The 27,887-nt window shown below is 52.8% G+C and overlaps 6 protein-coding genes across 6 annotated transcripts; 5 read left to right on the top strand and 1 right to left on the bottom strand.

The window, feature by feature from the left end:
- Positions 1 to 95: 95 nt before the first annotated feature.
- On the bottom strand, positions 96 to 1,802 carry BO82DRAFT_350253 (mitochondrial 54S ribosomal protein uL5m). Its single transcript, XM_025634096.1, has 3 exons — positions 1,345 to 1,802; positions 509 to 1,198; positions 96 to 327 (listed from the first exon to the last, which is right to left on the bottom strand). Exons 1-3 carry the CDS (start codon positions 1,593 to 1,595, stop codon positions 204 to 206), a joined length of 1,065 nt encoding a protein of 354 aa, XP_025496751.1. The 5' UTR covers positions 1,596 to 1,802; the 3' UTR covers positions 96 to 203.
- A 616-nt stretch (positions 1,803 to 2,418) lies between these two features.
- Positions 2,419 to 4,986, top strand: BO82DRAFT_272443 (ubiquitin C-terminal hydrolase family protein; the record flags this gene model as incomplete). Its single annotated transcript, XM_025631023.1, has 5 exons — positions 2,419 to 2,490; positions 2,585 to 2,692; positions 2,740 to 3,114; positions 3,173 to 3,797; positions 3,851 to 4,986. The coding sequence occupies 5 exons, from the start codon at positions 2,419 to 2,421 to the stop codon at positions 4,984 to 4,986; spliced, it is 2,316 nt and encodes a 771-aa protein (XP_025496750.1).
- Positions 4,987 to 5,485: 499 nt separating this feature from the next.
- On the top strand, positions 5,486 to 8,820 carry BO82DRAFT_380178 (vacuolar protein sorting protein DigA). Its single transcript, XM_025637740.1, has 3 exons — positions 5,486 to 5,807; positions 5,886 to 8,481; positions 8,532 to 8,820. The coding sequence occupies exons 1-3, from the start codon at positions 5,591 to 5,593 to the stop codon at positions 8,614 to 8,616; spliced, it is 2,898 nt and encodes a 965-aa protein (XP_025496749.1). The 5' UTR covers positions 5,486 to 5,590; the 3' UTR covers positions 8,617 to 8,820.
- A 2,816-nt stretch (positions 8,821 to 11,636) lies between these two features.
- Positions 11,637 to 12,167, top strand: BO82DRAFT_88798 (uncharacterized protein). The gene is made up of 2 exons (XM_025641628.1): positions 11,637 to 11,708; positions 11,787 to 12,167. The coding sequence occupies exon 2, from the start codon at positions 11,831 to 11,833 to the stop codon at positions 12,110 to 12,112; it is 282 nt and encodes a 93-aa protein (XP_025496748.1). The 5' UTR covers positions 11,637 to 11,708; positions 11,787 to 11,830; the 3' UTR covers positions 12,113 to 12,167.
- A 5,821-nt stretch (positions 12,168 to 17,988) lies between these two features.
- BO82DRAFT_397713 (putative serine/threonine protein kinase) lies at positions 17,989 to 19,932 on the top strand (the record flags this gene model as incomplete). Its single annotated transcript, XM_025638965.1, has 1 exon — positions 17,989 to 19,932. The coding sequence occupies one exon, from the start codon at positions 17,989 to 17,991 to the stop codon at positions 19,930 to 19,932; it is 1,944 nt and encodes a 647-aa protein (XP_025496747.1).
- A 1,963-nt stretch (positions 19,933 to 21,895) lies between these two features.
- BO82DRAFT_273039 (uncharacterized protein) lies at positions 21,896 to 27,844 on the top strand (the record flags this gene model as incomplete). Its single annotated transcript, XM_025631040.1, has 7 exons — positions 21,896 to 24,493; positions 25,125 to 25,198; positions 25,288 to 25,377; positions 26,264 to 26,367; positions 26,442 to 26,680; positions 26,756 to 26,968; positions 27,038 to 27,844. 7 exons carry the CDS (start codon positions 21,896 to 21,898, stop codon positions 27,842 to 27,844), a joined length of 4,125 nt encoding a protein of 1,374 aa, XP_025496746.1.
- Positions 27,845 to 27,887: the final 43 nt, after the last annotated feature.

Below are 27,887 nucleotides of genomic sequence, written 5' to 3'. Positions count from 1 at the left end.
TTTTACATAAGAATCTAACAGCACCAGAAACATACCCTCCATGTTACATGTTCAATGCCAGCCAGAAAGAACCAAAATTGGGAGAAACAACCAAGAAAAAAAAATCCACTCTACGAAGTAACGAGCTTGAATCACGACCATCTCGCCGTGCGTTGATTGAGGGAGGATGAAGCGCAAATCTACCTACTGGGGCACCGACAGTTTTAGTGATTAATCTTGCCGTAGAAGGGGACACCCAGAGCGCTCAGCAAAAGGCGGGCATCCTTGTCGGTTCTGGCGGAGGTGTGGATGGTGATGTGGCAACCGGGGATCATCTTGGGAGGGTACCTAGTGTTTGTGAGATGTGTTAGCTAGCTAGTCACCACCAACCACGCACACGCCAGATGACACTCAGCGAGCGAGCGGGGGGGAGCCCCATTGAAGGTCAAAAGCTTCAATGACTGCTTGGGGAGACTGAAAAGTGGAATGCGGGCGCTGCTCTGGGAACAAAAGGCAGAGAGACACGTACATATCATAGTTGACCTCGATCTCCGGGAACAGAGCGACGTCCTCGGGCTCGAGACCGAAGGTGATGTTGCCGCTGCTGTCACCGCTGCTGCCCTTGACACCCTGCCAGTCCTTGATACGGGGCAGGACGATGTCGACCAGGCGGCCGAAGAAGTGCATCATGTTCTCGCCGTACAGCTCGGCCTTGCAGGCGACGGTGTCGCGGCCCGGGGCGATCCCCCACTTCACGACGCTGGTCCGGGACTTGTAGGTCTGCACGCGCACGTTGGAGATGGCCTGCACGGCGATGCCGGCGGCGTGGAGCCAGGACGAGTTCTCCGTCGCCATGTTGACGTAGCTGTGGATGGTGATGCGCTCGAGGCGCGGGATGTTGTTGAAGTCGATGGGCTTGCGGAGCAGGCGGAGCACGTCCCCACCGCGCGGGCCCCGGAGGTTGCGGTTCTTGTGGTAGGGCGAGCTGTCGTCCCAGCTGCGGAGGCGCGGCGCCTTGACCGGCGGCTTGAATCCCGGCGGGTTGTGGACATAGAGGAGGGTGAGGATGTCCGATGCGACGGTCGATTGCCAGGTCTGCTCGACGCGGGGAAGGGAGAATGGGCCTGGCACGTACAGTCGGGAGGATGGGTCGGAGGGCGGAGGCGGCTGGTGAGGGTGGAGCGGACCACGGTAGTATTTGGGAGACCGGAATTGATAACTGGTAAAGTGGGCAATTGGGTTAGCATTATGGTATCATGAAGACGAATGAGGAGAACAGGCAAGAAAAGACCCTGGGAGCAACGGATCATGTGGTCCGCAAGGAATAGTGATGTAGGAGGCGGCGCGGACAAGGGAGAGACCTACCGACTCCGGGGGAGTTTGGTCTTGCGACCTCTGGCTCTGGCGATAGGATCATAAGATTCCACAAGTTCGCTGGGTGCATTTGTGGAGGCGAGGTCCGTGGATTCCAGCTCACTCAGTTCGGCGGATGGAGATCTCGACGATGCTTGGTCGGAGACATTGCGGCGCCAGCACAAAGTCTGAGGACGAGCAGAAGGCGCCAACGCCCGTGGCAATGACCTGGCCAAGTATCTGGAGGACTCACTGGCAGCCATTGTGAACTCCTACTCCTTGGGGGGATGATGGTTGTAGGCTGAGATTGGAGTCGAGATTGAGATCTCCAAAAATTGTTTTTCCCGCACCGGAGATGCATCGACTCTTTCGGGGGTGACTGATCAGGTGACATTGGTTCCTGCTGGATTGCCTCGACACCTTAGAGATCTGGCCGTGAGATCAGGCGGCGAAGAATCTGAGTGAGTGAGTGACTGCGGGTCTCCACTTGTCCACTTGTGTGATCACGGCTCGCTTTTCAACCCCGCCACTCTTCTTTACTTACAATGGCTTATCGCAACCTAGTTGGTGAAACTGGCCACCGGAGATCTCGCTGTCGATCGGGTGCTACGAGTACTTCCTCATAGTATGGTCTTCTGACAGGCATCCCCTTCCTTCCCTTCATTTGTCTACGGTCACTTTTGCCTCAGCTCGCCCTTCATTTATTGTCCTGGTTGTCTTTCATGACATGGTGGTGGCGCATGTGATGTCACTGACTTTCCTTTCAGCTGGTGCGTAAGAGTTACGAGGTAACTGGCTACCCAATTTGTTTCTACTCAGTATTGGCTTAACAATGAATGAATTAAAGAAAACTGCTCACGGATCGGAACAATAAAGGTCATCGTCGCCTACTCTGTCCCATCTGATTTGTTTTATGACTCAATCAGGCGCTATCTTTGCATGCTCGATCGGAACCCTGGAGCCTGAGCAAGGATCAATATAGATCCCCCCCCCCCACATGTCGTCGGTCCCTCATCGACTCCGCAATTTGCACGCTTCTTGCGCACCTCTTCCCCCCCTCTAGCTAGGATCCAGGCACTGTCGAAGATGAGTGGTATACACAAATTTCTCACACGACGTGAGCGAAATAATAAAGATGGAAAGTCTGGTAAAGACGAGGTAGATCCCATATCTTTCTTTTTAAGAAAAAAGGCTTCGTCGGATCATTTGACCTTCTGTCGCAACTTGAAGCTAATACTGTTTGCGACTTTAGACGTCGAATGTCCTGTCTCGTCCCCATTTCCGAGGCCTCTTCTCATCAGACAAAATTCCAACCACAGACTCGAATGAAGAACAAAAGAAGGTGACCACAGAAAATCCTGTCGCGCCTCTGTTCCTGCTGAACGCTCCGAGTTGACAGCCAAGTAGGTCAAGATTCTGGAGCAACGTGTCGCGCGACTCGGCATCACCGGTCTAAAGGAGGAACATTTCGTATATGCGATCCAGTCGGAGCATGCGCAAGGCGATGTGGACAAGGCCTTTGAGTTGCTTTTGCTTTTGGAGGATTCGATTGAGGGTATAATTAGAGGTTATACGCCAAGCACCAAACTTCGTGGTGCAGTGAATCGCGAGGGCGTGACTTGCTACCTGGATGCTCTACTCTTTGCGATGTTCGCTCGGCTGGATTGTTTCGAAGCTATTCTCTACAAGTCTTTCAACGACGAGGCTCGCCGGAAACTTTCGATCTTATTAAGGCTCTGGGTCAACATGCTGCGGTCTGGAAAGCTTATCACCACTGATCTTGTAGGCATATCTGCTTCCACACTATCTTTCGTTTCTCACTGATTGATGTGCTCCGCAGACAAAACACCTACAAGATGCACTCGCTGATTGCGGTTGGCAAGATGCAGCGAGACTACGACAACAGGACACGTCCGAGGCATTCACGTTCATCACGGAAAAACTAGAGCTTCCACTTCTGACACTCAAGATGGACATCTACCACACAGGAAAGGAAGATGTGAGTGGTGATCATAAGTTCATTAATGAAAGATTGCTAGAGGTCGCAATTCCCGAACCTGTTGATGGGGAAACAGTCACTTTGGAAGATTGCTTGGAGTCATACTTCAATAACCGGATCGAGGTCAAGCGGTACTTGGAGCGGCGTCACACGCTAGGCTCAACAAAGTCTCTGGATTCCCTCTCCAAAGGCTGCACGACCCACATCGAAGAGGTTGGCACGCCGCTATCGCCCTCTTCCAGCCAGCCCCCTTCACCCCATTGGGACGAAACTCCCCCAGTGAACTCGTTGACGGAAGTCATCGAATCCGACCCCCCTTCCTATCGTCGCAATAGTATCCTCCAAGAGCGTTTCATACCAGACGCAGACCATGAGAACGAGAAGGACAGCGTGCTTACATCTCAGCGGAGGGGTTCTTATCGCAAAGAAGTGATGATGCCTGCATGGCAATTCTTCAGCCTAATACGTATGAGTTGGCAGTCCTGCAGCACACCAAGGAATTCGCTAATGATTATACAGCGTGGTATACAGACAACACACCGATTAGTGATGCCCAAGTCGCCGCACATTTCTCTTCTAAGCGTCCAATTCTAGGCATGTGCCTGAAACGCTATTCTATGCTGCCCAATGGCAAAGCAGTCCGACTCAACACCTTTGTTGATATTCCGACTGAGATTGGACTCCCCCATTTCATCAAGGATGACAACATGAATGAGGAAGGCCCCATCTATGGAAATTTCAAGCTCTCACTGCAGGCAATGGTGTGCCACCGTGGAACGTCAGTGGATTCAGGACATTACATATCCATTGTCAGGGGTACCAGTGCTGGAGCACCTCCAGCCAGCTCTCACGGATCCGATGATGACACTTTCTCGGACACACCGAAGTACTGGATGCGCTTTGATGACTTAGCAAGCGAGCGAGTTACTTTGATCGACATTGAACAGGCACTGAAAACCGAATCGCCTTACCTCTTGTTCTACCAAATCTTACCTATCCATGAAGATGCGGCCGCAGTTAACCTCGGCTACAAGCCGCCTTCGTCTGAAACGTCTAGAGACTCACGCGAGCTAGAGGCGGCTAGCATCCCTAGAAAATTACAGGCACTGGCTCTGGACGATACAGCTATCGATGGGATGGAGGGGCATAGGTCCAATCGGCCAAGTTTTGAGATCACCAGTCCAGACGATCCAGAGCCCATACCTGTGGATCACAATGGCAGGAAGCAAAGCGTGACATTCTCTGAAGCCTTCGAGCCTGGCCTCCAAATGCAGTCTGTTCCATCAACCTCGCCTAGGCTGACACCAAGAGACGAAGAGGGCAGAAATTCTTTCTCGTTTTCTCGGCGCAGTTCCCGAGCAACAAGGAGCAATCCTGGAAGTCGTACCGGGAGTCAAGCCAGTGAGAACAGAATTAGCTTCAGTTTCTCGCGGTTTGCTGGCCGACTAAGCCGGGATAAGTTCGCCGAGGGTGAAGATGAAGACTTGACGGAGAACGAGCTTGCACCGAACGGCCACCTACCACCGCCCAGTATGGAGCGCAAGGACAGGAGCCCGAGGCGGACTCGGGATTCAGATCGATACCGGGACAAGCTCAAAGACAAGTCTCGTGAGAAGATTGGACGGAAACTGGACCGGGAGTGCACAGTCATGTGATTATGAATTGGTTTGTGGTTGATGCACTTCAGCCTCGTTGCATTTTTCTCCATTGTCTTTGCTCGTTCTGTACACCACTATCTCTGATTTCGAAGGTTGCGTGATCGGGAAGGTAGGAGGACATTGATGTTTAGCGATGATGCATGATTTACGCGTTATGAGAAAGTCTCTGGTGTTTGGAGATGTGTTGGCGGTAGATTAGACAGCATACCCACGCCACAGAATAATGGTAATAGCTATCGAGCCTCTATAGCATATGGCCAGGCAAGCTGATTTCATTATGATACATATGTAAACTGGCCCACTGCCATTTGGTGTTTAGATTTGTATGGTATATAGTAAGTTCATCCTGTGTACACTAAGTTGGTGCCTGCGCATGCCTTCGTATATACCTCAGGCATGAAATTGGACACGCCAAGGCATCCACCGCCCGATGAACGGAGCTTCCCCCCATTTCCCGACCCTCCACTCCATTCGTCGTCATTGTTAACTTACTTATCAGCCAGCCACTCTCGGGTGACAGACACTGTCTTCCCAAATTGCCTCAAGCTCCTTAATTGCGGCTCCGGTATGATATAAGTGAATATATCACTATTGGCGCACTATGGCGCTGGAGACGTCTGGCGGCTATGTTGCTCCCAGCAACCTCGCGGAGCCTGGGGATTCCGCACTCTCCATGTTCGATGTCCGACATGTTCAGCTTCAGTTCCCTCTTGCAGCGGACTTTGTAGCCGCACAGGTAGCCAACAATGTGCTCATTCTAGCATTATCGACTGGTCGTATCCTCCGTATCGACTTGGATACCCCCGAGGACATCGATGGTCAGTTCATTCACCCGCCGGAATAAGCCCACCGCTCCGCATCTTCTCTCGTCGCAATGCTAATTGGGCCTGAACCAGACATCGACCTGCCTAAGAAATCCTCGGAAATCGGAGTGATTCGGCGAATGTTCCTTGACCCCTCCGCATCTCATCTCATCATCACAACCACCCTGGGCGAGAACTATTACCTCCACACCCAATCGCGACAACCTAAACCATTGTCGCGACTGAAGGGCGTCTCGATCGAGAGTGTCGCCTGGAGTCCAGCGCATCCTACAGCTTCGACAAGAGAAATCTTACTGGGTACTACGGATGGACAGATCTGGGAAGCTTACATTGAGCCGTCGAGCGAGTTCTACCGGCGTGAAGAGAGATATGCACACGTCGTCTTCAAGGGCTTGGAGGGCTTGCCTGTGACGGGTCTGTGGGCAGAGTCAATCCCAACGAGGCCGGAGCTGAGACGGGTGCTTATAGCAACTCATGCCAAGTTACTAAGCTTCCTGGGGCGCACCGGGAGATACGGACGAGAAGGGGGTAGCCCTATCTACGCCGATCTATTCCAACGCGAATCGCCTGTTACTCATGAGATCCAGAAGCCCTCCGGCGCCTCACCGTCGATGCTGGCAGTGTCACCAATTCTTGCGGATGCACAGACGACGGGAGGTGTGACTGACAAGGAGTTCGCATGGCTTAGTTCTCAGGGGGTGTTCCACGGACAACTCCCATACACGTCTGAAAAGCTCAGCAAGCCATTTGAAAGCGCAAGCATGCTTCCACGATCCGTGTTCCCAGCTAGTGAATCTGCGCGGGGCGGTAAGAAGCTCATTCAGGATCCCATTACCGCCGTGACATTGTCCCAGTGGCACATCTTTGCCCTAGTTGAAGGCCGAATTGTCGCGGTAAATCGAATGAGTGAAGAGATCGTTTTTGATGAAGCCGTTTTGGAACCAGGGCAAAGTGCTTTGGGCCTTTTGACGGACGCGACGCAACATACCTACTGGCTGTTCACTAGCCGCGAGATCTGCGAAATTGCCGTGGAGAACGAGGATAGGGATGTATGGAAGGTCTACCTGCAGAAACAAATGTTTGATCAAGCTCTGCAGTACGCCCGGACCAGTGCCCAGAAGGACGCCGTCTCTACAGCTTCCGGTGACTTCCTTGCGGAGAAAGGCCGATATCTTGAGGCGGCCGCCGTATGGGGAAGAAGCAGCAAAGGATTTGAAGAGGTCTGCCTAACGCTGATCAACCGTGGAGAGCATGATGCATTGCGCAAATATTTGTTGTCTCAGCTGTCAACGTACAAGAAGTCCTCTTCCATGCAGCGCATCATGGTCGCAAGCTGGCTGGTTGAGGTCTTCATGACTAAGTTAAACTCCCTCGATGATAACATCGCTACCCGAGCAGAGCTTGCTGAGGGTACGAGCACTGAAGAAGTCAAGGATGAGCTTGGCACTGTCAGAGCTGAGTTCCAGGACTTTGTCACTCGGTACCGGTCCGATCTTGACAAGAAGACGGCGTACGATATCATCAGCAGCCACGGTCGTGAGGAGGAGCTACTCTTCTTTGCCACCGCGGCCAACGACTACAATTATGTTCTTTCCTACTGGATTCTGCGGGAGAAATGGACGGAGGCACTCAACGTTTTGCAACGACAAAGTGACCCGGACGTGTTTTACAAATACAGCAGTGTCCTTATGACCCACGCTGCTGCTGGACTGGTCGATATCTTGATGCGACAGACTAACCTGGAGCCCGAGAGACTGATACCTGCTTTACTCAACTACAACAAGACGGTGAATGTCCCATTGGGGCAGAACCAGGCCGTGCGATACCTTAACTTCATCATTGTCAATCACCCGAACCCCTCCGCCGCCGTCCACAACACCCTGATCTCAATCCATGCGTCCAGCGCCTCGACGTCTGAGGCAGGCCTCCTCACCTATTTGCAGTCACAGCAACCCTCGCCCCCACCGTATGATGCCGACTTTGCTCTGCGTCTCTGCATTCAACACCAGCGCGTCCAATCATGCGTTCACATCTACAGCGCCATGGGACAATATCTTCAAGCTGTGGAGCTGGCTTTACAGCATGACGATATTGAACTCGCAGCGATTGTGGCCGACCGTCCGGAAGGGAACGAGAAGCTCCGAAAGAAGCTCTGGCTCCTTGTCGCGGAGAAGACAATCCGGCAGCCCGGGAAGGGTATCAAGGATGCCATCGAATTCCTCCGCCGATGCGAGCTACTTCGCATTGAAGACCTCATTCCGTTCTTCCCGGACTTTGTCGTTATCGACGACTTCAAGGACGAGATCTGCAGTGCGCTCGAGGAATACTCCCGGCACATTGACGCTCTCCGACAGGAGATGGACAACTCGGCACACACGGCCCGCCAGATTCGCACGGAAATCGCGGCACTTGACACGCGCTACGCCATTGTGGAGCCTGGAGAGAAGTGCTGGCTCTGCTCTTTACCCGTGCTCAGTCGGCAATTCTTCGTGTTTCCCTGCCAGCACGCGTTCCACAGCGACTGCTTGGGCAAGGAGGTGCTCGAGGGCGCAGGGGGCAAGAAGAAGTATATCCGGGACTTGCAGGCGCAGCTCAGCAAAGGGTCCCTCAGTGCGGCGCGTCGGGCGGAAGTGGTGCGTGAGCTCGATGGATTGATCGCGGAAGCATGGTATGTTCTTGCCCCCGGGGCTTTAGAAATGTCACTAACTAGAATGTCAGTATCCTCTGCGGTGACCATGCGATCAAGCAGATCGATCGGCCTTTCATTGAGAACTCGGAGGGCGTGGATGATTGGGCGCTGTAGTTGAATTGAGTCGGGTAAGATCTGATGATTTAGGCTTGAGTGTGTTGTGTAACGAGCGCGCATGATGGGAGCACTGCATTATGAGCGTGAAGCAATTTATCTCGATTGTTCTTTGATTCTATCTCCCAATAAATTGGATGGATATATATACTGTGTGCCTGGGATCCTGGACTAGGCTGCTGGGCCCGCTGCGGTTGTTACGGGAATGAGTTAGCTATCTTCCAATGCTTCATACCCTATCTTCCTGTCCACTCAATCCTCTGGCGTTATTCCACTTATATGATTATAGCGCCATCCAACCGATTCAAGACCATAGCCCTTCCCCCTTGTATGCAGAAACAAAAGTCTGGGATCTCCTTGCCCGACCACCGATCAGGTTATCTTAGTCTATACACTGCAGCTCGCAGGGCAGCATAACCGCAGAGCTCCACGATCTAATCCCACATCTGATCTGAGATCGACTCACAGCCTCACGACGCAAGCAGGTGTGAACTCACAGCATGTACTGCACTCACACACACATCAACAACCCACCAAGAGCATACCTCTGTCGCACAAACTTCCCAAGATGGATGCCTCCAAGGCAGGTATACAGAAAGATGAGGAATAGGACTAGATTATCCTTGTGTGCCCCCCTTCTTCTTCCCCCTCACACCTCGTGCAGTACATAAAGCCAAAAGCCCGTTGACGTGAGGATATATGCATGTGTGAGATCGGAATGCTGGACAAGGTTTTTGGGGTGCTGCGATCTGGGATGTGAGATTAGAAGAATGGAGGGCATTGAAGTCTTACACGCAGTTCGTACAGTACAGCTGTGTAAAGCAATCCTAATTAACCTACTGTAAGTCGTCTACTAGCTTTGTCTTGAAGCAGAAGATATTTTCTGGGTTGAACCATCCCATAGAGAAGAAGTTACTGCCGGTCTCCAGGTGTATACGTTAGCCGGAGTGACTACCTACATAGCTCCAGTGATGTGGGTACAGTACATTGAGAACTCTGTAGTACAGCATACAGGACAGGGCTTTCCCATTCCTCGGGTCCGTGCACAGGACAACAATGAGCCAGACTGACAACCTAAGCAGACGCTGATTTCCGAAAGGGGTGAGGTTCTTTGCTTGTACTTTCGGTTGGTCTGTGCTGGCTGAGTTGTGGCTTGCAAGGCCTGCGCACAGCAGCAAAAACAGGCCAGATGTGCAGGTGCAGGTGTTGTTGGGGCTGCATCGAAGCGCTGGACTTGCGTCTCATTCCTCCTCCCCCTTGATTTCGAGGATTTTGCTTGGTGAAAAGGGTTTGGCCCAAGGATGGAGTTTGTTTGGGCGGTTTGTGGGTTTCAGATAGAATGGGGGGGTGGAAGGGAAAGGAGAAGGGCTAGATTTTCGGTGTTGGTTCTGGCTAGGGTGGTACGAATGAATGGGTTGTGTGTGCTGATGTATATTTAGCCATTGATATTGATATTGATATCGAACTCGATCTCTATCGGGTTTGGTTTCGAGGGGAGAGCGGGCGGATAATCTTGCTGCCTGAGGATGGTGGCTGCCACCTATGCCGGGTCAACTCCAGAACAAACACTGACAAGCTGAGGATTGGAAAGCAAAACTCGCATCAAATGGATGCCCTTTCATCCAATGCAATGGCGCATGGATGAAGTTTGTTTGTAGATCAAACAACAGGCCGAATCCTGCATCAGGCCAACATCAACCAAGACAAACCCGTTTGACACTGCTATTGCCATTGTGCCCTCGCGCCCCTGGCCAATTGAACCGGTCAGTTGCAAAACAGACAGGCAGGCAGCCTTATGGGTTAAGACATTTGATGCACACCACTGCATCTCCTGGACTGAATTGAACTAAACTGTTTGTCTTTGCTGGAAGTACGGAGTACTGTACTGGGGTCTCCCCAATCCCGCCTTGCTTAGCTAAAAAGCCGAAGGGATGGACTTCCCCCCTTAAGGGTCTTCTTCATCCGTCTGATTCTTCATATTTCTCTCCCTTCCTTCGCTGGTGCATTGGGATTCCGTCATCAGGCTTGGTTGCCTTTTACAGTTCTTACATCGTACATTTAGACTTAGGGATGAGGTGGGGGGAGGGGGGGGGGGGGGGGAAGGGGGGGGGGGGACAAGGGCGATGCTGCTGCTATGTTACATATAACATATCATGCATGCGGGTAGAGAGTATACTTATGTAGAACCAGTTGCCACCGGGTATGTACACTACATAGTTATACTCTACCGTACACGACATAGTTGGTACATCGGTATCTGCAGTGGCTGAGTGCCTTGGTTTCTGATGGATATCTGTGGTTGAGGTGCAGAATGGGATATGCATGGGGGAGAGGGTCAAGGGTATGGATACGAAGTACGGGTGGACTTGGTTACTAGATTGTGAAATCGAGACGAGCAAATCTCCCAAAAATAAAAAAACGAATTGAGGGTCGAGGGTCACATCTCAGTCCATGATCTCCAGTAGTCAATTGATCACACTTGACTGAAGTTGAGCATGTATAACTTTGGTTAATCATGTTGTTGCCAGCCTACACCGACTTGAAACTGTAAAGTGTCGAGACAGGACCTAAAAATGCGACTCGAATTGCGAAATCCGGGGAAGTTGCCACCCGGGTCTGAAATGCAACGGTAGAACGATCACGATCACGCAAATCCTCGTATCTCTGGTTGCTGCGGGTTTCTAGACGGAGAGTGGAAGGAATCCTTCTTGTTGACGGAAACGAACGAACCTTTGCGAGAGGGTGAGGGTGAGGGTGCCCAGTGAGCCAGTGGCACAGGGTGGAAACAGCTTGGGGAAAATCGACCTATCAACAACACCCGCATATTGCTGGCCTGTAACCGGACCGCAGATCGTGCGGGGTAAAAGTTGCAGACGATTTGGGGAAGTCGTTTTCCAATCCATTCCACCAATTCAACTCCCGCTATCGATTTCGGCTCCCCGTCCAGCACACTAACCCAACTTACATTACATGTTGGTGTTCCCACTTAATTGATCGCGTGCTCTTCCTCAAAAATGGATCGTTTGAGGTCAATCCGGGGGCTAAAGGTACGATCCCGCTCGCCTGGGGCTCGGAAATATGTACAGTATTAGGTAGGCATGCACATTGTTCAAGTGGGTGGAATGGTGGTGGTTCGACTTCAATGCTGATACGCAGCTGGATTCGGTCAGCTCCCCTATCTCTCCGTCTATCAATCAATCAACGAGGAGCGGGAATGAACTCTATTCCTCAAATTAATGACCCAGCCAATTGGTGGCCCATGCTGCCCTGCTCAGTACTATCAGTACTATCTATCTTTCTCCCGACCTCAGTGGCTTGCTGTCTCCTTTCGGGGAGCACAGAACAGAATCGTTTGTGTCATCACTTAATATCGACACAACGACAACAACGGGGAGTATACCCAGGTAGTATCTATCTGTCTCCATCGCCAGACCCAGACGAGAACGAGATCATCACCTTATCGTCCATTCGTTTCACAGTCTCTCTCACCAGGTAATCCTCATTTGTGGTTATCTGCTCGGCTGATGATCCCCGTAACTAATCACTGATAAGCCCATCCAAGGTTCACCCCAACCTTCTGTTGCTTCAGCCCAAGCCCGGTTTATCTACCAAGTCTGGGATCCGCAAGTGTATCGTGTCCGCTTCGTGTCCCATGGGTGACCACACCACTGCCACTCGCCAGAAACTCTATGGTGGAGGGGCGGAGTGCCAGGTGACTTGTGAGAGAGGATCCGATAGCGGGCAGACAGGCAACGATCATAACTTGCCGGAACCGAAGAGAATCCGAGAGAGAGCATCGGGGAGGAGGATCAGTCAGTCTGCCAGCCACCAACTCACTACAAAGAACTACTCCGTACTCAAGTTGTTATTGTCATTGTTGTTGTTGTTGGAATGGGATAGGTGGTGTGGTCCCAGCCGGGGCATCGCGTGATACCCGTGAGGATCAGCCACCTGGCGGGCAAAAAAAAAAGTCCCTCTCACTATCAGTATCTGGACTACTACGGATAATTGTGGGGGATTCCCCCCCCCCCCCCCCATCGTTTAGTCAGAAAGCTTCCACGTAGACGCTTCCCTCTCTTTCTGCTTGCATGATCAAGACACACGCATCAAGTTCAGGCTGCAAGGACCAAACCTTAGCCAACAACACCGAGCAGGAGGCGGTCAAGCGGCCACTAAGACACCGGCTGCTCACCGCCAGACACAGACAGACATGCAATGCAGCCCCGGAAACATGCCAGCCACGGGGCGCTGCCACAGCTACTTGGGAGTCTTGGACACTGACTGGTCGGCTCTGGGGAATTATGTCTCCGAGCGTCAACAGCGGCAGGTCGAGCACGAATGCATTGTCTGGATGTTGTTGTTGTTGTTGTTGTTGTTGTTGTTTTCATCCACCTGCATATGCGCATTGGGAGACGTAATCATCCTCAGACATCCCCGCAAAAGTCTGTAACAAGAACCGACGGATAATAAAAGAAATACTTTCTCTACATATAGTAGAGATAGGCAACAAGTCAGACACATCTAAAATCCCGCGCGGTAAACAAACAGGATCAACGTGGATCAGGAGCAAGTTGTGCAACAACACAACGTTGATTATTTTTCCCCAGGACCTCCACCTATAGTTACTGTACTGTACATACCGTTGTTGTGTACTGTACGTGGTCTTTGCCTGCCCTGCCTTGTCCCAAGTAAATTCAGGTCAGGACCGTCAGGTACTCTATGTTCTATGGACATACACACATGACCCTCCCTCTATCTCTTTTCCTCGTGGACACTTGGCACATTACTGAAGTCTGAGCAGAATTTAAGTGGTGACTAACTTTGTTAGTCCCAAAGTCATAGTTAAGCGTGAAAACATCAAGTCAATGGCTTCTCGAAATTATGCCATCGGTCGCTTTCCCCATACATCCGTGACCCGATCGTCGATGATCGTCCAGGCCCTCCCCCGGGGCGTCATTTGCGTTCCGCCGCTCCTTCCCCCCCCTCCAACTTGCGTTGACTCGGGGGGGCCAAGCGATGGGGCAATTATTGGCCCAGTGGCCACGACGCCGCCCACTTGTTACTTCCTCGGGGCTGGCGTCATGCAGCCTGGGAATAGTGTGACTCCGGCGATCGGTGATTGGAAGGTTCAGTCATGGTCATGGGTGTGACCCACCAAAATGCCCCGGAACAAGTCTAGGGTGCCTGTCGTCGTCCAAGTTGCCACCCAGAGCTCCGCCATCGGCCGAGGGAACTGGAACTATCTAATTTTATTCAATTTCCCCCCATCCATCTGAAAATGGAAACATCGTCATCTTTTCAGGTTCCATTCTATCGGTCGCCGATTTGCCGGTCGGAAGCGGGAGCGGTGTTTGTTCCTTTATGATTATGACTGTAACAAATCCCAGGTGGATCGATCTAGATCGAATTGGTCTGTGAGACGTCTGAACTTGTCGAGATGAGGATTTCCAAAGAGTAAGTGGCTTGCTTGTTGCTTGTGGTCTGGTCTGGTCTGTTTTGTGACGAGATGCTTGATCATCGAAATCACGGATGGCGTTACGCATTACCTGTCCGAAATATGGGGAAGGGAAGGGGAGAGGGGGTAAGGCAGGCCCATCACCACAGACTGGTATGGCGCTGCCTGTCATCATCAATTATGTACACAGTATGTGACAGAAAGTGAATGGATTGACAGACACGGGAGGCATTCTACCGTGGAGTTTCTTCCCATCCTCCAACATGGTTTCGTACTGTACATACTGACAGGGAAAGAGGGACGGTCTATCATACTCATCATCATCATCATCATCATCATCATTATAATCAAGGATTCTTCTTCTCCCGATAACGATGGGGCCCGCGACCGCGAGACCCTGCTTGGACCTGCAGGAACCTCACCTTAGTCATGGCGACGGTGCGGGCTTGGTGCCCATTCATTGAATTCTTATCTCGACATTTACTGTATGTACTATGGAAGTTCACCGACTACAGTACAGTACTTTGTAGAATATCTTCAAAGCTTGTTGCTAGTGTATCAATTGACTTTGGGCCTACTCAATTGACTCACTAGAGCTAGACTTAACTACCTCGAAGCATTAAGTTGTTGATCACGCCAGATAAGTGGGTGAATCTTTACACTCTTGTCCGCCCACGGGCCATGACTCCAAAAGTCCCTTGGGTTGAAGGAGGTCGGGCGGCGGGCGGTGGCCAACTTCCTGCTCCATCTTTTTATTGTCTTTGACTTTCGGTCTGGATCGTGCTGCTGTCGCGGCAATCCCCGAACAGATGTACGGGGTTATCAGGGTTATACAGTAACTTACTGTAGCTAAATTCCCTACTGATTTGTTTACTCCTCCCTTTTGATACAGTATGTGTAACTCGATTGATCCCGCATCGCAATTCCCCATATTTTGGCGTAGTGTAGTCATTCAATGGGCGGGAGGAAGGAGGCTTGACGGCCCGGCAACCTGGCAGGGGGTGGGAAATGGATTTTGTGAGTGGATGGACTCAAAAAAAAGGAAAGAATGCGTGGTCAGTGCCTGGGTGATGATAGGCAGGTAGGCAGGGTCACGGACTGGAACGCTGCTGAAACTCATTACTCATACTCATACTTGTTCTCAATTCAAGGCTGTTTACCATAACCGACCGTTTTTTTTTTTTTTTTTAGCTAGATTTACTTGACGGGACTCAAAACGTACTGTCGGGTTCTGGTAAGATACACTTCAGTCACGCAATCGCTCATTCATGATTAGCTCATCCAGCCCATCCATTCTTTTGTCGGTTTGGGGTTACTGATAGGCTAGAGCTGTTGTTGTTGGTGGTGGTGGTGTTGTAACATGGATTGGAGTGGTTTGGGATACAGTACTGCGACCAGGGGGGTCATCAGCAATCCTAAGGGTCCCCATTGATTATCCATACACACCGGGGGGGGGTAGGTGTACATGTAAGCAACAGAAAAGAATCATGACGACGGCAATGGAGCTTGCTGATTCATCATTCAACCGTTGCCAGTCATGATTTTACTGAACGTACAGAGTACGGAGTGAGCCGGGCGGATGTTTTTGGTGACTGCCAGGGCCGGAGACATAGTAAAGAGTACGTACGTAGATTAGAATGACGGATTAATCAGGGGGAAGTGGTGGAAGTGGAGCTTCCTCTCGCCGGAAACGGGCTTCAGTTTCTTGACCTGCATCTGCATCCATCTGAGGGAGAGAGAGAGAGAGAGAGACTGTTCCGTATGTACGTATGTACACAGTACTGTATGTAAGTAAGTATGCTGCTCATGTACGTACCAGTAAAGATGGTGGAGTGGAGACGGATGTTCAGGTGAGATTGGGTAGCCTCGGCAGATGATTACCGGTTTTTACCACGAGGTACTACCTTGCCTAAACTTCAACAACTCGGGTTGCAGTGCTTTGTGCAGGCGGGCAGGCAGTCACGTATTGGTATGGTATGGAGAGTGCCCATTATTGGCTGGCCGAGCCACCCATCGGTACTGTGGTTAGGTTCCATACCATACCCAAGGCACGACAACGACGTAGGAGGTTCTCGCTCGTTCGCCCAGTTTCCACTTTCCCTCTCCCTCTCCCCTCATGCAGGCCACAGTTGAGACTTGGGAGGCACAACTGGGTTCAACCTCCATTCATTATTATTATTATTGACTCTGGACTTTCGCCCCTCCTACTAATCCCTAATACGGTTTAGTGGTGTCCTAAAGTGCTATCATCTCATCCGGAACCTCCCCTTATCCCTATCGCCCGCCCACCCCCCAATTAGTCGGGTTAGTCACTCACCTCTCAACTACTCGGGTCAATCAGTCATACCTCTTCCTCTCCGTACTTACCTAGTCATCATCTCCCCCATCTGCATTCCAGTCTCATCTTCTCTTCCTCCTCATCCTATTCTACCTTCTACCTTCACCTTCTTCCTTCTTCCTTCCCCTCACCTTCCGCTACCTCCCTCTTCACTACGCTTCGCTTCGCTCCTCCTACCTTCGACCTCATCTACAACCTCATCCGACTACCTTCCTCACCCCTCAACTCCATTGCTCCTTCCTACCCGATTCTCCCTATCTACTGCCGACTACCGACTCCCAACTACTCGCCACCTACAAGCTATCGCCTCCCACTAGCTCTTCTTTCATCTGCTCCTCTTCGCTCATCATCGTTGCGACACGATACATTGCTTTGACAAGTTCATCGTCTGATTAGACCAACGTCGTGATCTTCACCTGCTCTACATCAGAACCCGCACTGGTTTCGTCGCCAACAGCTTGATCGAACCTCTTTTCCTCGGCTGTCTCGTCTTTTGCCTGGCCTTCCCAACACCTACCCCCGTGACTCATCCTTGCTCCCAAGCCAACCACGTCGAGAGCTTCCTCGGACCCACGTTTCGCCTACCTTCCTGCAGACTGTCCTTTGAAGCCTTGCTACGTTTCAATTGCAGATAATACGTGTGAGGGTGCCGCTCCGCTCTGAGGTCAACACTGCTTTGTTGTCCATCCGTTCGCCGCGCAACCTTGGCCGGGTGCTGGTATTCGGTTCTTCAGCTCGCCCACTCACGGGACAGAAGACCTGACCTACCAGTTGTCCAAAGCCTCGGTCTCTCTATATAGTTTCCTACTCAACCATCAGAACTATATAATCTATCGGTCATTCTATGACTCGATAGTCGTCGACCGCTCCCTCTCCTTCGAGTCACGACCTTTTCTTCCCCGACCTTCAGCCTGGTGTTGGAAGGCCTTTCTTTGTTACGAGCCTTGTCTGTTTATACTCTTGGTGTTTACGATATCTACGCAGCGTTCTTCCTCGTCGTTTCCCTGTTGACCAACTGTCCTACCGCCGGACATCGCCATTCACTTCAATCACATTCTTTCCTCGCAACATACTTATCTTCGCCTTTGGCCGTGGGCCCCTATTTGTGAAAACGATATACCGATGCACTCATAACAGTCTTTAAACAAATCATTTCCTATCGTCGTTCGAAACCCCCCCCGGGTATCTCTGCATTGCGCCTTGCGCCTACTCATTCTCACCACTTTTTTTGTTCACTTTTGTCACCATATCCTCTTTTGACTTTCCGATATTTTTACGATAAATTCTGAGCCGACAACTCATTTGTTCCTTTTGTCGTTTCGTTCTTCTCCGCTTCCTATTCCCCTCTCTCACCTTCCGACTCTTCTCTTTTGGATCTGGGTGGCCAAGATCTACTTGGAAACTTGAGCTGGCATAGTCTTTGAACTTCATTGTTAGCCACATCGTTCGAGTTCAATTTTAACTCGAGCCTTGCCAACCGACCACTCAAACACGCTCTGATCAAGTGAGCCTGTTCCTATATTCTACCTCGACGACCATCTCTGGGAGAACATCGTCCTGTTAGAGTATACACATAACAATGGAGTGCCTCAAGAACAATTTTGTTGAAGGCCAGCTGTTGGACGGACGGTTCCGCACCGTCGCCCCCTTGAACCATGGATCTTTTGGCATGGTCTTCCTGGCAAAGGATTTGAAGACTGGTGAAGATGTCGCCATCAAGTGCATGACCAAGTCCTCCTCGGGTGACCCGTTGAACCCCTCCCCATATGATGCCCGCGCCGAGGAGCTGGAATGCCACAGACGTCTCAGGTTTCATCCCAACATCGTCAACCTCATTCATTCCTTCGAGACGGATGCCCACATGTATCTCGTTTTGGAGTATTGCTCGAATGGTGACCTGTACGAAGCAATCCGGCTCAACCGTGGTCCCTTGGAAACCGAACACGTGCGCGACTTCATGTTGCAACTTGTGAGCGCGGTTGAGTTCATGCACGCGAACGGCTTGTACCATCGCGACATCAAGCCTGAGAATATCTTCTTGATGCAGGATGGCTCCATGAAGCTGGGTGACTTCGGTCTGGCGACTCGGGAGGCGTGGTCCCACGAGGCCTGCGTTGGCAGTGATCGTTACATGGCTCCCGAGCAGTACGATCCCTCCACCGTCGGCTATTCCCCCGCCAAAGCCGACATTTGGGCGATTGGAATCTGTCTGCTCAATGTTCTGTTCGCACGGAATCCCTTCGCCACGCCGACAGAATCCGACATCCTCTACGCGGATTACGTTCGGGACCGCCAATCGTTGTTTGACATCTTCCCCAACATGTCTCAGGATACCTTCGAAATCCTGAGGACTGCTCTTGCCATTGACCCCACGAAGCGTTCCCTTTCTGGCATTCGCGAAGCTATCTTGCGTGCCGTCACGTTCACCACAGATGATGACGCGCTGGATGAGTTCTGCACGGACGACCGCGAGGTGGTTGCCGCCAGTGCCAACCGGGAGCCGCTTCGGACCCCTTCCATCCAGAGCCCTCACATCAACCAGGGCGACTCCTTCCCTTGGGCCAAAGCTCTCCAAGCCAGCCCTCCCCAGACCTTCCGCCAACTCTCCGCCATTCCCGACAACGAGAGCTACACCGAAGACCTTTTCCCTCCCTCGGAGATTGCTGGCACATCGTGGTTCTCTGTCCACCAGGGGACCCCATCAATGGCTTCCGTTCTGGAGTCCGCTATGGGCGAATCTTTCCGGTCTCCTCCGTTCCGCAAGAACGAGGTTCGATTCCCACCTCCCTCCGATCCCGTTCCTATCACCGGCTCTTTGCCAAGCAATGCTACCAAGCCCCTGCCTTCTCTTTCCATGGTCTTCGGCAAGAAGAAGGAGGAGCAGATCTCCAAGAGCTGGAGCGATCTTTGGGATGAGGAGGAGGAATCTGAAGCTGAGGACGTGGCTTACCAGCAGCGTCGCGAGCAGAACTCACGAAGCTGGAGTCATGAAAGCAGCACGCCTGAGCTCCGTGGATCCCTCACTGGCCTGCACGAAGTCGTTAGCAATTCCCTACTCAACGTCCGCGCCCAACAGATGGAGACTCCTCACGAAGACTCCGAGAAGTTTGTTTCCAAGTCGTGGGATCCGAGGGCGGGAATCACCGCTATCAAAACCCCACCTCAGTCCCCCGACAGCTCCCCGCAAAAGTCAAGCGTCGACAAATGGTCGGCCCTTGGTGATCGTCGGAGGAACTTCAAGTCCCCAGAGACCTCTTCCGGAAAGAAGTTTTCAAGCAATATGAGTTGGAGGAAGGATTGGGGCTTAGGTTCCTCTGGCTTTGACTATGGTTCATGGGCCAAGAAAGAGACGTTCTCTCCTCCGGATCGGGAGCGGCGGCGTCGTCCCTTCCAGGAGAAGGGGCGGCGTCGCGACGCCTGGGAGTCTCCTAAAGCCGCCCATACCAAGGCCGCGAACCACTACGATGGCAGCGTCGACGAAGATCTCGATCTTGTCGGAGGCTGGCACGACCTTCATCTGTAAGGAGCTTAGCCCCACCTCTGGTGCCGGCGTCCGACGTTCCTCTCCATTCTATTGTACCGTCCACTGTCGCTGAGAAGAGCAACACAATAATAAATAAACATTTCAACCAATACTCCGACTTGTTTTCCGCTTTCGTCCTTTTCCACTCTTACTCCGATGCATTTCTCCATGCGGTCGCCAAGGCCAGCACCTGGCGCCTGGCGACCTTATATTCACACTCAAAACCTATATTCTCTTCACTCTTCTTACCCTATAGAATGTATGTGGTCTCCGTGCCCATCTATCTGTCAGTGTTTCTGTTTCCTATTCTGTATAATATGACGCTATTCGACGGAGTCAGCAGTGGCGGTGACAAGCAGGTCAAAAGTGACTCATCAACTGATAACTGGAGGGATTGTCCTCTTACTGGAGTGTTTGAGTTGTTTTTATTCACTCTTCTTTCCTCTCCCCTTGTGAAAATCCCATGTTTCCTTTTCCCTTTTCAGAAAAAAAATTTAAAAAGGTCCAATGCTTGGGGGGTTCGTTGGACGACGACGCAGGACGACGATGGCGTGCAGCAGGCCGTGGCGCTATTCCCTCACTCGGTTCTTACACATGAAAAATCAATGAAACAAGACGAACGGTCGTTCTTTCATCCGTACTTTCTTTGGTCGTCTCTATTTTCCCTGGAACAGGCTGTTGGACTGGACCGGGACATCTGTGCACTACATGTAATTAGCCGGGACAGTTGAGTAGGTAGTGGTGATGAGGCGGTGTGACAAGCAACAATGAGACAGGAATCAAAAGTGATTCTAGTATTCTATGACATTTTCCCTCTCAACATCATGTAGATATACAATTGTCAAGTTAGAAATATCGTAGTGACCCCGCGCAGCACATGTAGTTCTTCTGTTTGTATACTTTCCATCGGCGTGGGGAAAGCCTGAAAAGATCGGGTCACGTGCTATGCAAACAGAACTGCGAGTATGTAAACACCGCAAGTTTATATCGCTATCTTCCTTCCTCGCCAACTTTATGAACCTTAAAGGCATTAGACTTTCCTCTTTAGGCCAGTAGATTCATCAGAAATGCCGTCCGTATTCAACGCACTCGAGCTGCTGACATATTCTACGAAAATGGTACGCATTAGATCAAAGTTGAGACGTCATGGATACATCCAAACTGGATGGCCTAATCATGCCCGCGATAAACCAAATCAGCAGAGTACATATCATTGCCCTTCCCAGGCGTCGACGGAACTCACTACTCATGCTCAGGGACCCCCTCAGGGCACGGCGGGGTGGCCACTCCCGAGCTCCCTGAAGTAGCAGGCGGTGGGCAAAGCGGAGAAGATCAAAACAGGTGGGCGATGACGATCGAATCATTGTCTACGAGTCCGGTGTTATTGACGCATCCACAGTCTAGGCCAGTCTGGCCTCCAAGGTTATTCTTCTTCCTTTTCTTCTTCTTCTGCTCCTCCAGTGACGGAGTGGACTGACGGTAAGCCCAGTTGAGCAGTCGGTCCCGATCGTCGTCTCCACTACGGAGTCCCCTCTTTCACTTGTGTGACAAGCTTGACTTTCCTCCTGGCAGAACGTGTCATTTGCCGGCCGGAGTGTTTCTCTGACAGGACACGGAGAGCAAGAGACAAGAGGCTGGGGAAGGTCAACAAAGGGTGCTTGTTGTATCCTTGCATTTCCTTTCCTTCGCCCAACCCAGAGTGACGCTTAAATTACTCCGTACACTGAATCACAGACAAACGTGATCTCCTCCGTCGGACTCCACAGACAATGCGCGCGCGTGTGTGGCGGTCAACCCATTTTTCTTCTTCTAGTTGAGTTGCGGAGAGACACTAAGCTACTACGATTAACAACTCCGCACAATCACCCGTCCCGGCGCTGCGAGACCAAAAAAAAAATCTCAACTCAAGACATCCATATCCATTGCCAACCCCTTGGGCGTTAGGGAAACTTGTCCCCCAAAAATGGCCGGGTGGACGGCAACACAATGGATTCCCTGGATGACTCTAATCTCAACCTGGATTGACGGGGTCGCCGCCAATCAATCTCCATCGATCTGCCCCACGCCCGATACACTGAAACTCGGCGCCCAGCTGATCCAGTGGCCTGTCTGTATTGAGACACGATGGGGACTTCAGCGCTCCGAGGCCGATGCAGCGACTTATATTCTATCCCAGACGCCCTCGGTGGCAGCAGAAGCCGCATCGGTGACCGTGTCAGCGTCTGCTTCGAGCCATGAGGCGGTGACGAGTCCCACCTCGGTGGACGAGCAACAGCAGCAGCACCGGTCCGACCAGGAGCTCGACACGGATTCTCCGCTCGACAATGCGAAGTTCCTGTCCTTCGAAGACTGGAAAAAGCAGAATCTGGCCAAGGTTGGACAGTCTGCGGAGAACGTGGGTGGCAGTCGCCGTGGTGGTGGCGTGGCTCAGGGCAAGGAGGACCGGCGACGACCCACGGGGATCAACAATGCGCTGGACTCGCTAGGCGACGATGCAGAGATCGAGCTGGATTTTGGGGGCTTCGGCGCAGACACCACGCCCGAGGCGACGCGGCCTACGGCGTGGACCGCGATAGTCTCTCCCTCCACTGAGGCGCGAGGCGAGCGGATACCGGGGGCCGGGCACGAGGCCGGCGCCGATGGACCGGCTCAGGGCATGCCTCAGGCGGGGGTGCCTCGATCGAAGGACGCGGGCACGACCTGCAAAGAACGGTTCAACTATGCGTCCTTTGACTGCGCGGCGACGGTGCTCAAGACGAACCCGGAGTGCAGCGGGTCGTCGTCGGTGCTCATCGAGAACAAGGACAGCTACATGCTGAATGAGTGCCGGGCGAAGAACAAATTCCTGATCCTGGAACTGTGCGACGACATTCTGGTGGATACCGTCGTGCTCGCCAACTACGAGTTCTTCAGCTCCATATTCCAAACGTTCCGAGTCAGCGTCTCGGATCGATATCCCGCCAAGTTGGACCAGTGGCGGGAGCTGGGGGTCTATGAGGCCCGGAATACGCGGGAGGTGCAGGCCTTTGCGGTCGAGAATCCGCTCATCTGGGCGCGATATGTGAAGATTGAGTTCCTTACGCACTACGGGAACGAGTTCTTCTGTCCGCTGAGCTTGATTCGGATTCATGGCACAACGATGCTGGAGGAATATAAGCATGATGGGGAGGCTGGTCCCGCAGATGATGATGAGGAGGAGATATCTGAAGAATCAACGGTGCCGGTTCCTATGGCCCCGGACTCTGGGACTACGGCTACGGGTGAGGAAGCGCCTACTCCGGCGACTGCTGAGCCGGTCGACACGGCGCCAACCAGCGACCCAGAGGAAGAGGCTTGCCGCCAGTCCGGGTCGGACATGGATGTGCCAGAGCTGCGCGAGCTTCTGGGGCTTCTCGATACCTGTGACGACCAGGAGGCACCGGCTCCTGGTGCTGGACCTGAAGTGGCAGCCCAGCCCCAGCCCAATCGACCTGTTTCGAACGAAGCGTCCCCATCCCAGGCGCAAGAGACCGTGGCTTCGGGCAAAGGCAAGGAAGCTTTGTCCGGAGAACCAGGAGAACAAAAGGTGACAAGCGCAGTGGGATCAACTGCAACGGACTCATCGTCGTCCTCAGTGACTGCTGTGAACTCCGAGACTGCATCCCTTAGCGCTGTAACGGAAGCAAACAACAAGTCTACTTTGCTGCCAAAGGATGAACCCAGCAGTATAGCGGAACCGACCAGGTCGAGTATGACCCAGCCACCGTCGGCAAACCCAACTACGCAAGAATCCTTTTTCAAGTCAGTGCACAAACGACTCCAGATGCTGGAGTCGAACTCCAGTCTCTCGCTTCAGTACATTGAAGAACAATCGCGCATCCTGCGCGACGCCTTCGATAAAGTCGAGAAGCGGCAGCTGACAAAGACGTCGACATTCCTGGAGGGCTTGAACGTGACAGTGTTAAATGAGCTGAAACAGGTTCGAGAGCAATACGACCAGGTGTGGAAGAGCGTGGCGTTGGAGTTTGAGCATCAGCGCATTCAGTATCACCAAGAAATCCATTCGCTCAGTTCGCAGCTGGGCGTGCTGGCGGACGAGCTGGTCTTCCAGAAACGCGTGGCGGTTATCCAGAGCATGATGATCCTCTTCTGCTTTGGCCTGGTACTCTTTGCGCGGGGCACGGCGAGTGGGTACATTGAGATTCCTCGCGTGCAGAACATGGTCACGCGGTCGTACAGCCTGCGCTCGTCCTCGTCGCCGTCCCCTCCGTACGGCTCTCCGTTGGTGAGCCCGACGTCAACGCGTGCGACGTCTTCCTGCCGACGCACCGGCGGCCATCGACGCAACCTGTCCGAAGACTCGCAGGACGAGCTTCTCAGCCCAACGCTGGCGTACTCGCCGCCTACGCCCGTTTCTGATGCACTGAGTTCGGCCGAAGATGAGGATCCGGAGCAGGAAAGAGGGAGTACCCTGGAATTGCCGGAGGTGGCTCCACCGGTGCAGCGATCGCGTAGCAGCCCGCCTGATCTCCCGCGTGAGGGGAGCACCACCCCTGGATCCGAAGCGTCTCCCGTGGAAATCGTCGATGACTCGCCAGGGCGATGAATGTTTGGTCTGGGTGGGACAGTGGCAGGCAAACAGCAGTGCAGGGATATGATAGGTGGCCGCGGAAGCTTATCGGCATTTCTGATTGTCTGTCCCTGCGTGTTTCCAGGTCAACTCCCTCCTTTGTCGGTCTATTTGTGTGTCTGGATCCGTGTGTTTATTGGGCCGGCGTGGATTAGGTTGTTTGTCTATTTGTACATGTATATCAGGATACGACACGATGATGACTAGACCACGTATAGAACCGTGGATTTAATTCTAATTTGCTTAGAGGGGATGACGATCAAGGTTGACCTGAATGTTGAATGAAGTAATGCTGGAGCATGATCTCATTGTGGTGGTTGCCATGCCAACAATCGACACGGTTTTTTTTCCCGCTGGCCGGCCGTTGCTTATCCTTTTGAGCCTCTCGCTCTGCCTTCTCTGCCTTTCTCTGCCTCCACTTCACCACAACCATCTGAAGAACTCCCTCTACAACGCGTTTATCAGACAACTAAGCACTCTCCCAACCCACTTCCTCAATAATCCACATCCACCATCAACCACCACCATGGACGCTCAACCCTTGACCGACCGCTCCACCAACACGCACTTGGGCACTGCCGAGGAGACCGGCAAGCCGATGAACTCAATGGACTACCACCGCCAGAAGCTGCAGGGCAAGCTGGCCAGCGGAGAAAGGTATGTACACTACACAAGCTCCTACGGGTTGTTTGTCTTCTTGTTTCTGGTGGACCACCGACTTCTGACTGACGAGGGAACGCGTACAGTAACCAAGCCAGCTACGTATCGCCCTCGGACGAGCTCATGAGCCCTTGCTCGAAGAAGCTCAGCGACCTGAAGGGCAAGCGCTTCAAGAAGTACGTTTTCTCTCATCTCTCTGCTACCAAATCCATCAGCTCTCCTGGGAGGGATGAACCTCAAGACTAACAGTAAAATCCGTCCATCCAGTGCCGGCAAGCCCCAATCCCTGTTCGCCAAACTGGGCAAGAAGAACTTCGAACAGTCTGCGGCGGCCGAAGCCCAGCGTGAGAAGGAGAATACCGAGAGCGCTGTCTAAAGACTACCACCCTAAGGAGATGACGACTTTCATTGTTTTTTTTTTTTTTTTTTTTATTTGCTTGATGGGGTTAGACGACATCTCCGTGGTTTGTTTTCTGTCGTTTCTCTCGCGCGGGTCGCCGGAGAAGAGATTTTCCTTTCTTTCTCGAATTCCTGACCTTGTTGTCTTTTTGCTGGATGGCTGCGAGACACTTGGTTTCTCACGTTCGGGATTGTTTGTTATGCTTGGGATGAATCTGTTTTTATATTGCTTATGAAACTTCATTATGGAGGGTCAAACTGGGAGAAAAATCAACCGAGGTTGGATTTTGGGAGATTACTGGCTGGGACACAACTAGGTGGGACTTTGGAGCTGAGGGGATTCTTTATTATCATGATTTTTTTTATTATTAATGGGGTTACTGAGATGCTACTTGTCGATGTGTCTTTATGATATAATCCATCCACGACTGGGATAGTAGGAAGGAAGTGTATGTACGACCACCACCCCAAATCAGCCGAGGTCCCGATCGGCATCTTCTCCGCTTTCTGTCGCTCTCCGCATTTCCAACAGTTCATTTCATCCCACGCCATCGTCTGATCCAGACGCTTCCTTTCTTTTAATTACAAGCCCATTCCTCTTTTCCCTTGTGCCGTACTCCTTCCCTCCACCAGATAACCACTCAACCAAGAACCCCAGAGAAGACTTCATCCATCAACATGCCCGCCTCCGCCCGCATCCCCCCCATCGCCCTCCCCTTCGTCAGCGACCGCGCCAAGAAGACCCTGGACCTGGTATATCCCCTTGAGTCTAACTCAACTTCCCCCTCGCTCCTATCTCAGAATCCCGATGTGCTAACCACCAAAAATCCACAGGTCGAAGAATTCGTCGAGAAGGACTGCATCCCCGCCGAAGCCGTCTTCCAGGCCCAACTGGGCCAGGGCGAGCAGCGATGGACCACCCACCCGGCCGTCATGGAGACCCTGAAGGCCCGCGCCCGGCAGCTCGGCCTGTGGAACATGTTCTTGCCCAAGAACCACTTCGCCCAGGGCGCCGGCTTCTCGAATCTGGAGTATGGGCTTATGGCCGAGTATTTGGGGAAGAGTTTGATTGCTTCGGAGGTGAGTGCTGTTTCCTCCAAAATTGGTGATTCAGGGCGGGCTGAGGACAAGCTAACCCAAACCACAAAAACCCAGGCCACGAACAATGCCGCCCCGGACACGGGCAACATGGAGGTCCTGGCCAAGTACGGCAACGAGGCGCAGAAGCAGCAATGGTTGACGCCCCTGCTGGAAGGCCGGATTCGGTCGGCGTTCCTGATGACCGAGCCGGAGGTGGCGTCGAGCGATGCCACGAATATCCAGTTGCATATCCGGCGGGAGGGCGATGAGTATGTCTTGAATGGATCGGTACGTTGCTAACTTTCCCCTTCGAGTCCGTCCCAACGAACAGCCACTGACGGCACCACCGGGTCAAAGAAATGGTGGTCCTCCGGCGCCGGCGACCCCCGCTGCGCCATCTACCTGGTAATGGGCAAATCGGCGCCCGACCACCCCGACCCGTACCAGCAGCAATCCGTGATCCTGGTGCCGGCCCACACCCCGGGGATCACGGTGCACCGGATGCTGACGGTGTACGGGTACGACGACGCGCCGCACGGCCACGGACACATCAGTTTCGCGAACGTGCGGGTGCCCGCCAGCAACCTGGTGCTGGGCGAGGGCCGGGGGTTCGAGATCATCCAGGGCCGGCTGGGGCCGGGCCGCATCCACCACGCGATGCGGACGATCGGCGCCGCCGAGAAGGCGCTGGAGTGGCTGATCGCGCGCATCAACGACGACCGCAAGCAGACCTTCGGGAAGCCCCTGGCCAGCCACGGCGTCATCCTCGAGTGGGTGGCCCGCTCGCGCGTCGAGATCGACGCCGCCCGCCTCGTCGTCCTCAACGCCGCCATCAAGATCGACCAGGGTGACGCCAAGTCCGCCCTCCGCGAGATCGCCCAGGCCAAGGTCCTCGTCCCCCAGACCGCCCTCACCGTCATCGACCGCGCCGTCCAGGCTTATGGGGCGGCCGGCGTCTGCCAGGACACGCCCCTGGCGTACATGTGGGCGCTGATTCGCACGCTGCGCATCGCCGACGGGCCCGATGAGGTGCATCTGCAGCAGCTCGGGAAGCGGGAGAACCGGGACCGCAAGGCGGAGATCCGCCAGAAGTTGGAGTGGCAGCGGGCCGAGGGCGAGAGGTTGTTGAGCCAGACGGGGTTGAAGATCAAGGGTCGGTTGTAATCAGGGTTTGCATGCTTGTTTTCTCTCTACGCATTAGATACTT

The sequence above is a fragment of the Aspergillus uvarum genome, assembly GCF_003184745.1.
Source record: "Aspergillus uvarum CBS 121591 unplaced genomic scaffold BO82scaffold_3, whole genome shotgun sequence".
Lineage (NCBI taxonomy): Eukaryota > Fungi > Ascomycota > Eurotiomycetes > Eurotiales > Aspergillaceae > Aspergillus > Aspergillus uvarum.
Note: the sequence above shows the minus strand (reverse complement) of the source record. Positions and strands in the feature narration are given on the sequence as shown.

Bases quoted from the DNA above. Each gene is read 5' to 3' on its own strand.
- BO82DRAFT_350253 (XM_025634096.1), bottom strand. From the start codon at position 1,595: ATGGCTGCCAGTGAGTCCTCCAGATACTTGGCCAGGTCATTGCCACGG. The intron at 1,199-1,344 runs GTAGGTCTCTCC...CCACTTTACCAG, and splicing joins ACCAAACTCCCCCGGAGTCG to TTATCAATTCCGGTCTCCCA. The intron at 328-508 runs GTACGTGTCTCT...CACAAACACTAG, and splicing joins ATCGAGGTCAACTATGATAT to GTACCCTCCCAAGATGATCC.
- BO82DRAFT_380178 (XM_025637740.1), top strand. From the start codon at position 5,591: ATGGCGCTGGAGACGTCTGGCGGCTATGTTGCTCCCAGCAACCTCGCG. The intron at 5,808-5,885 runs GTCAGTTCATTC...GGCCTGAACCAG, and splicing joins TACCCCCGAGGACATCGATG to ACATCGACCTGCCTAAGAAA. The intron at 8,482-8,531 runs GTATGTTCTTGC...CTAGAATGTCAG, and splicing joins GGATTGATCGCGGAAGCATG to TATCCTCTGCGGTGACCATG.
- BO82DRAFT_88798 (XM_025641628.1), top strand. From the start codon at position 11,831: ATGAACTCTATTCCTCAAATTAATGACCCAGCCAATTGGTGGCCCATG.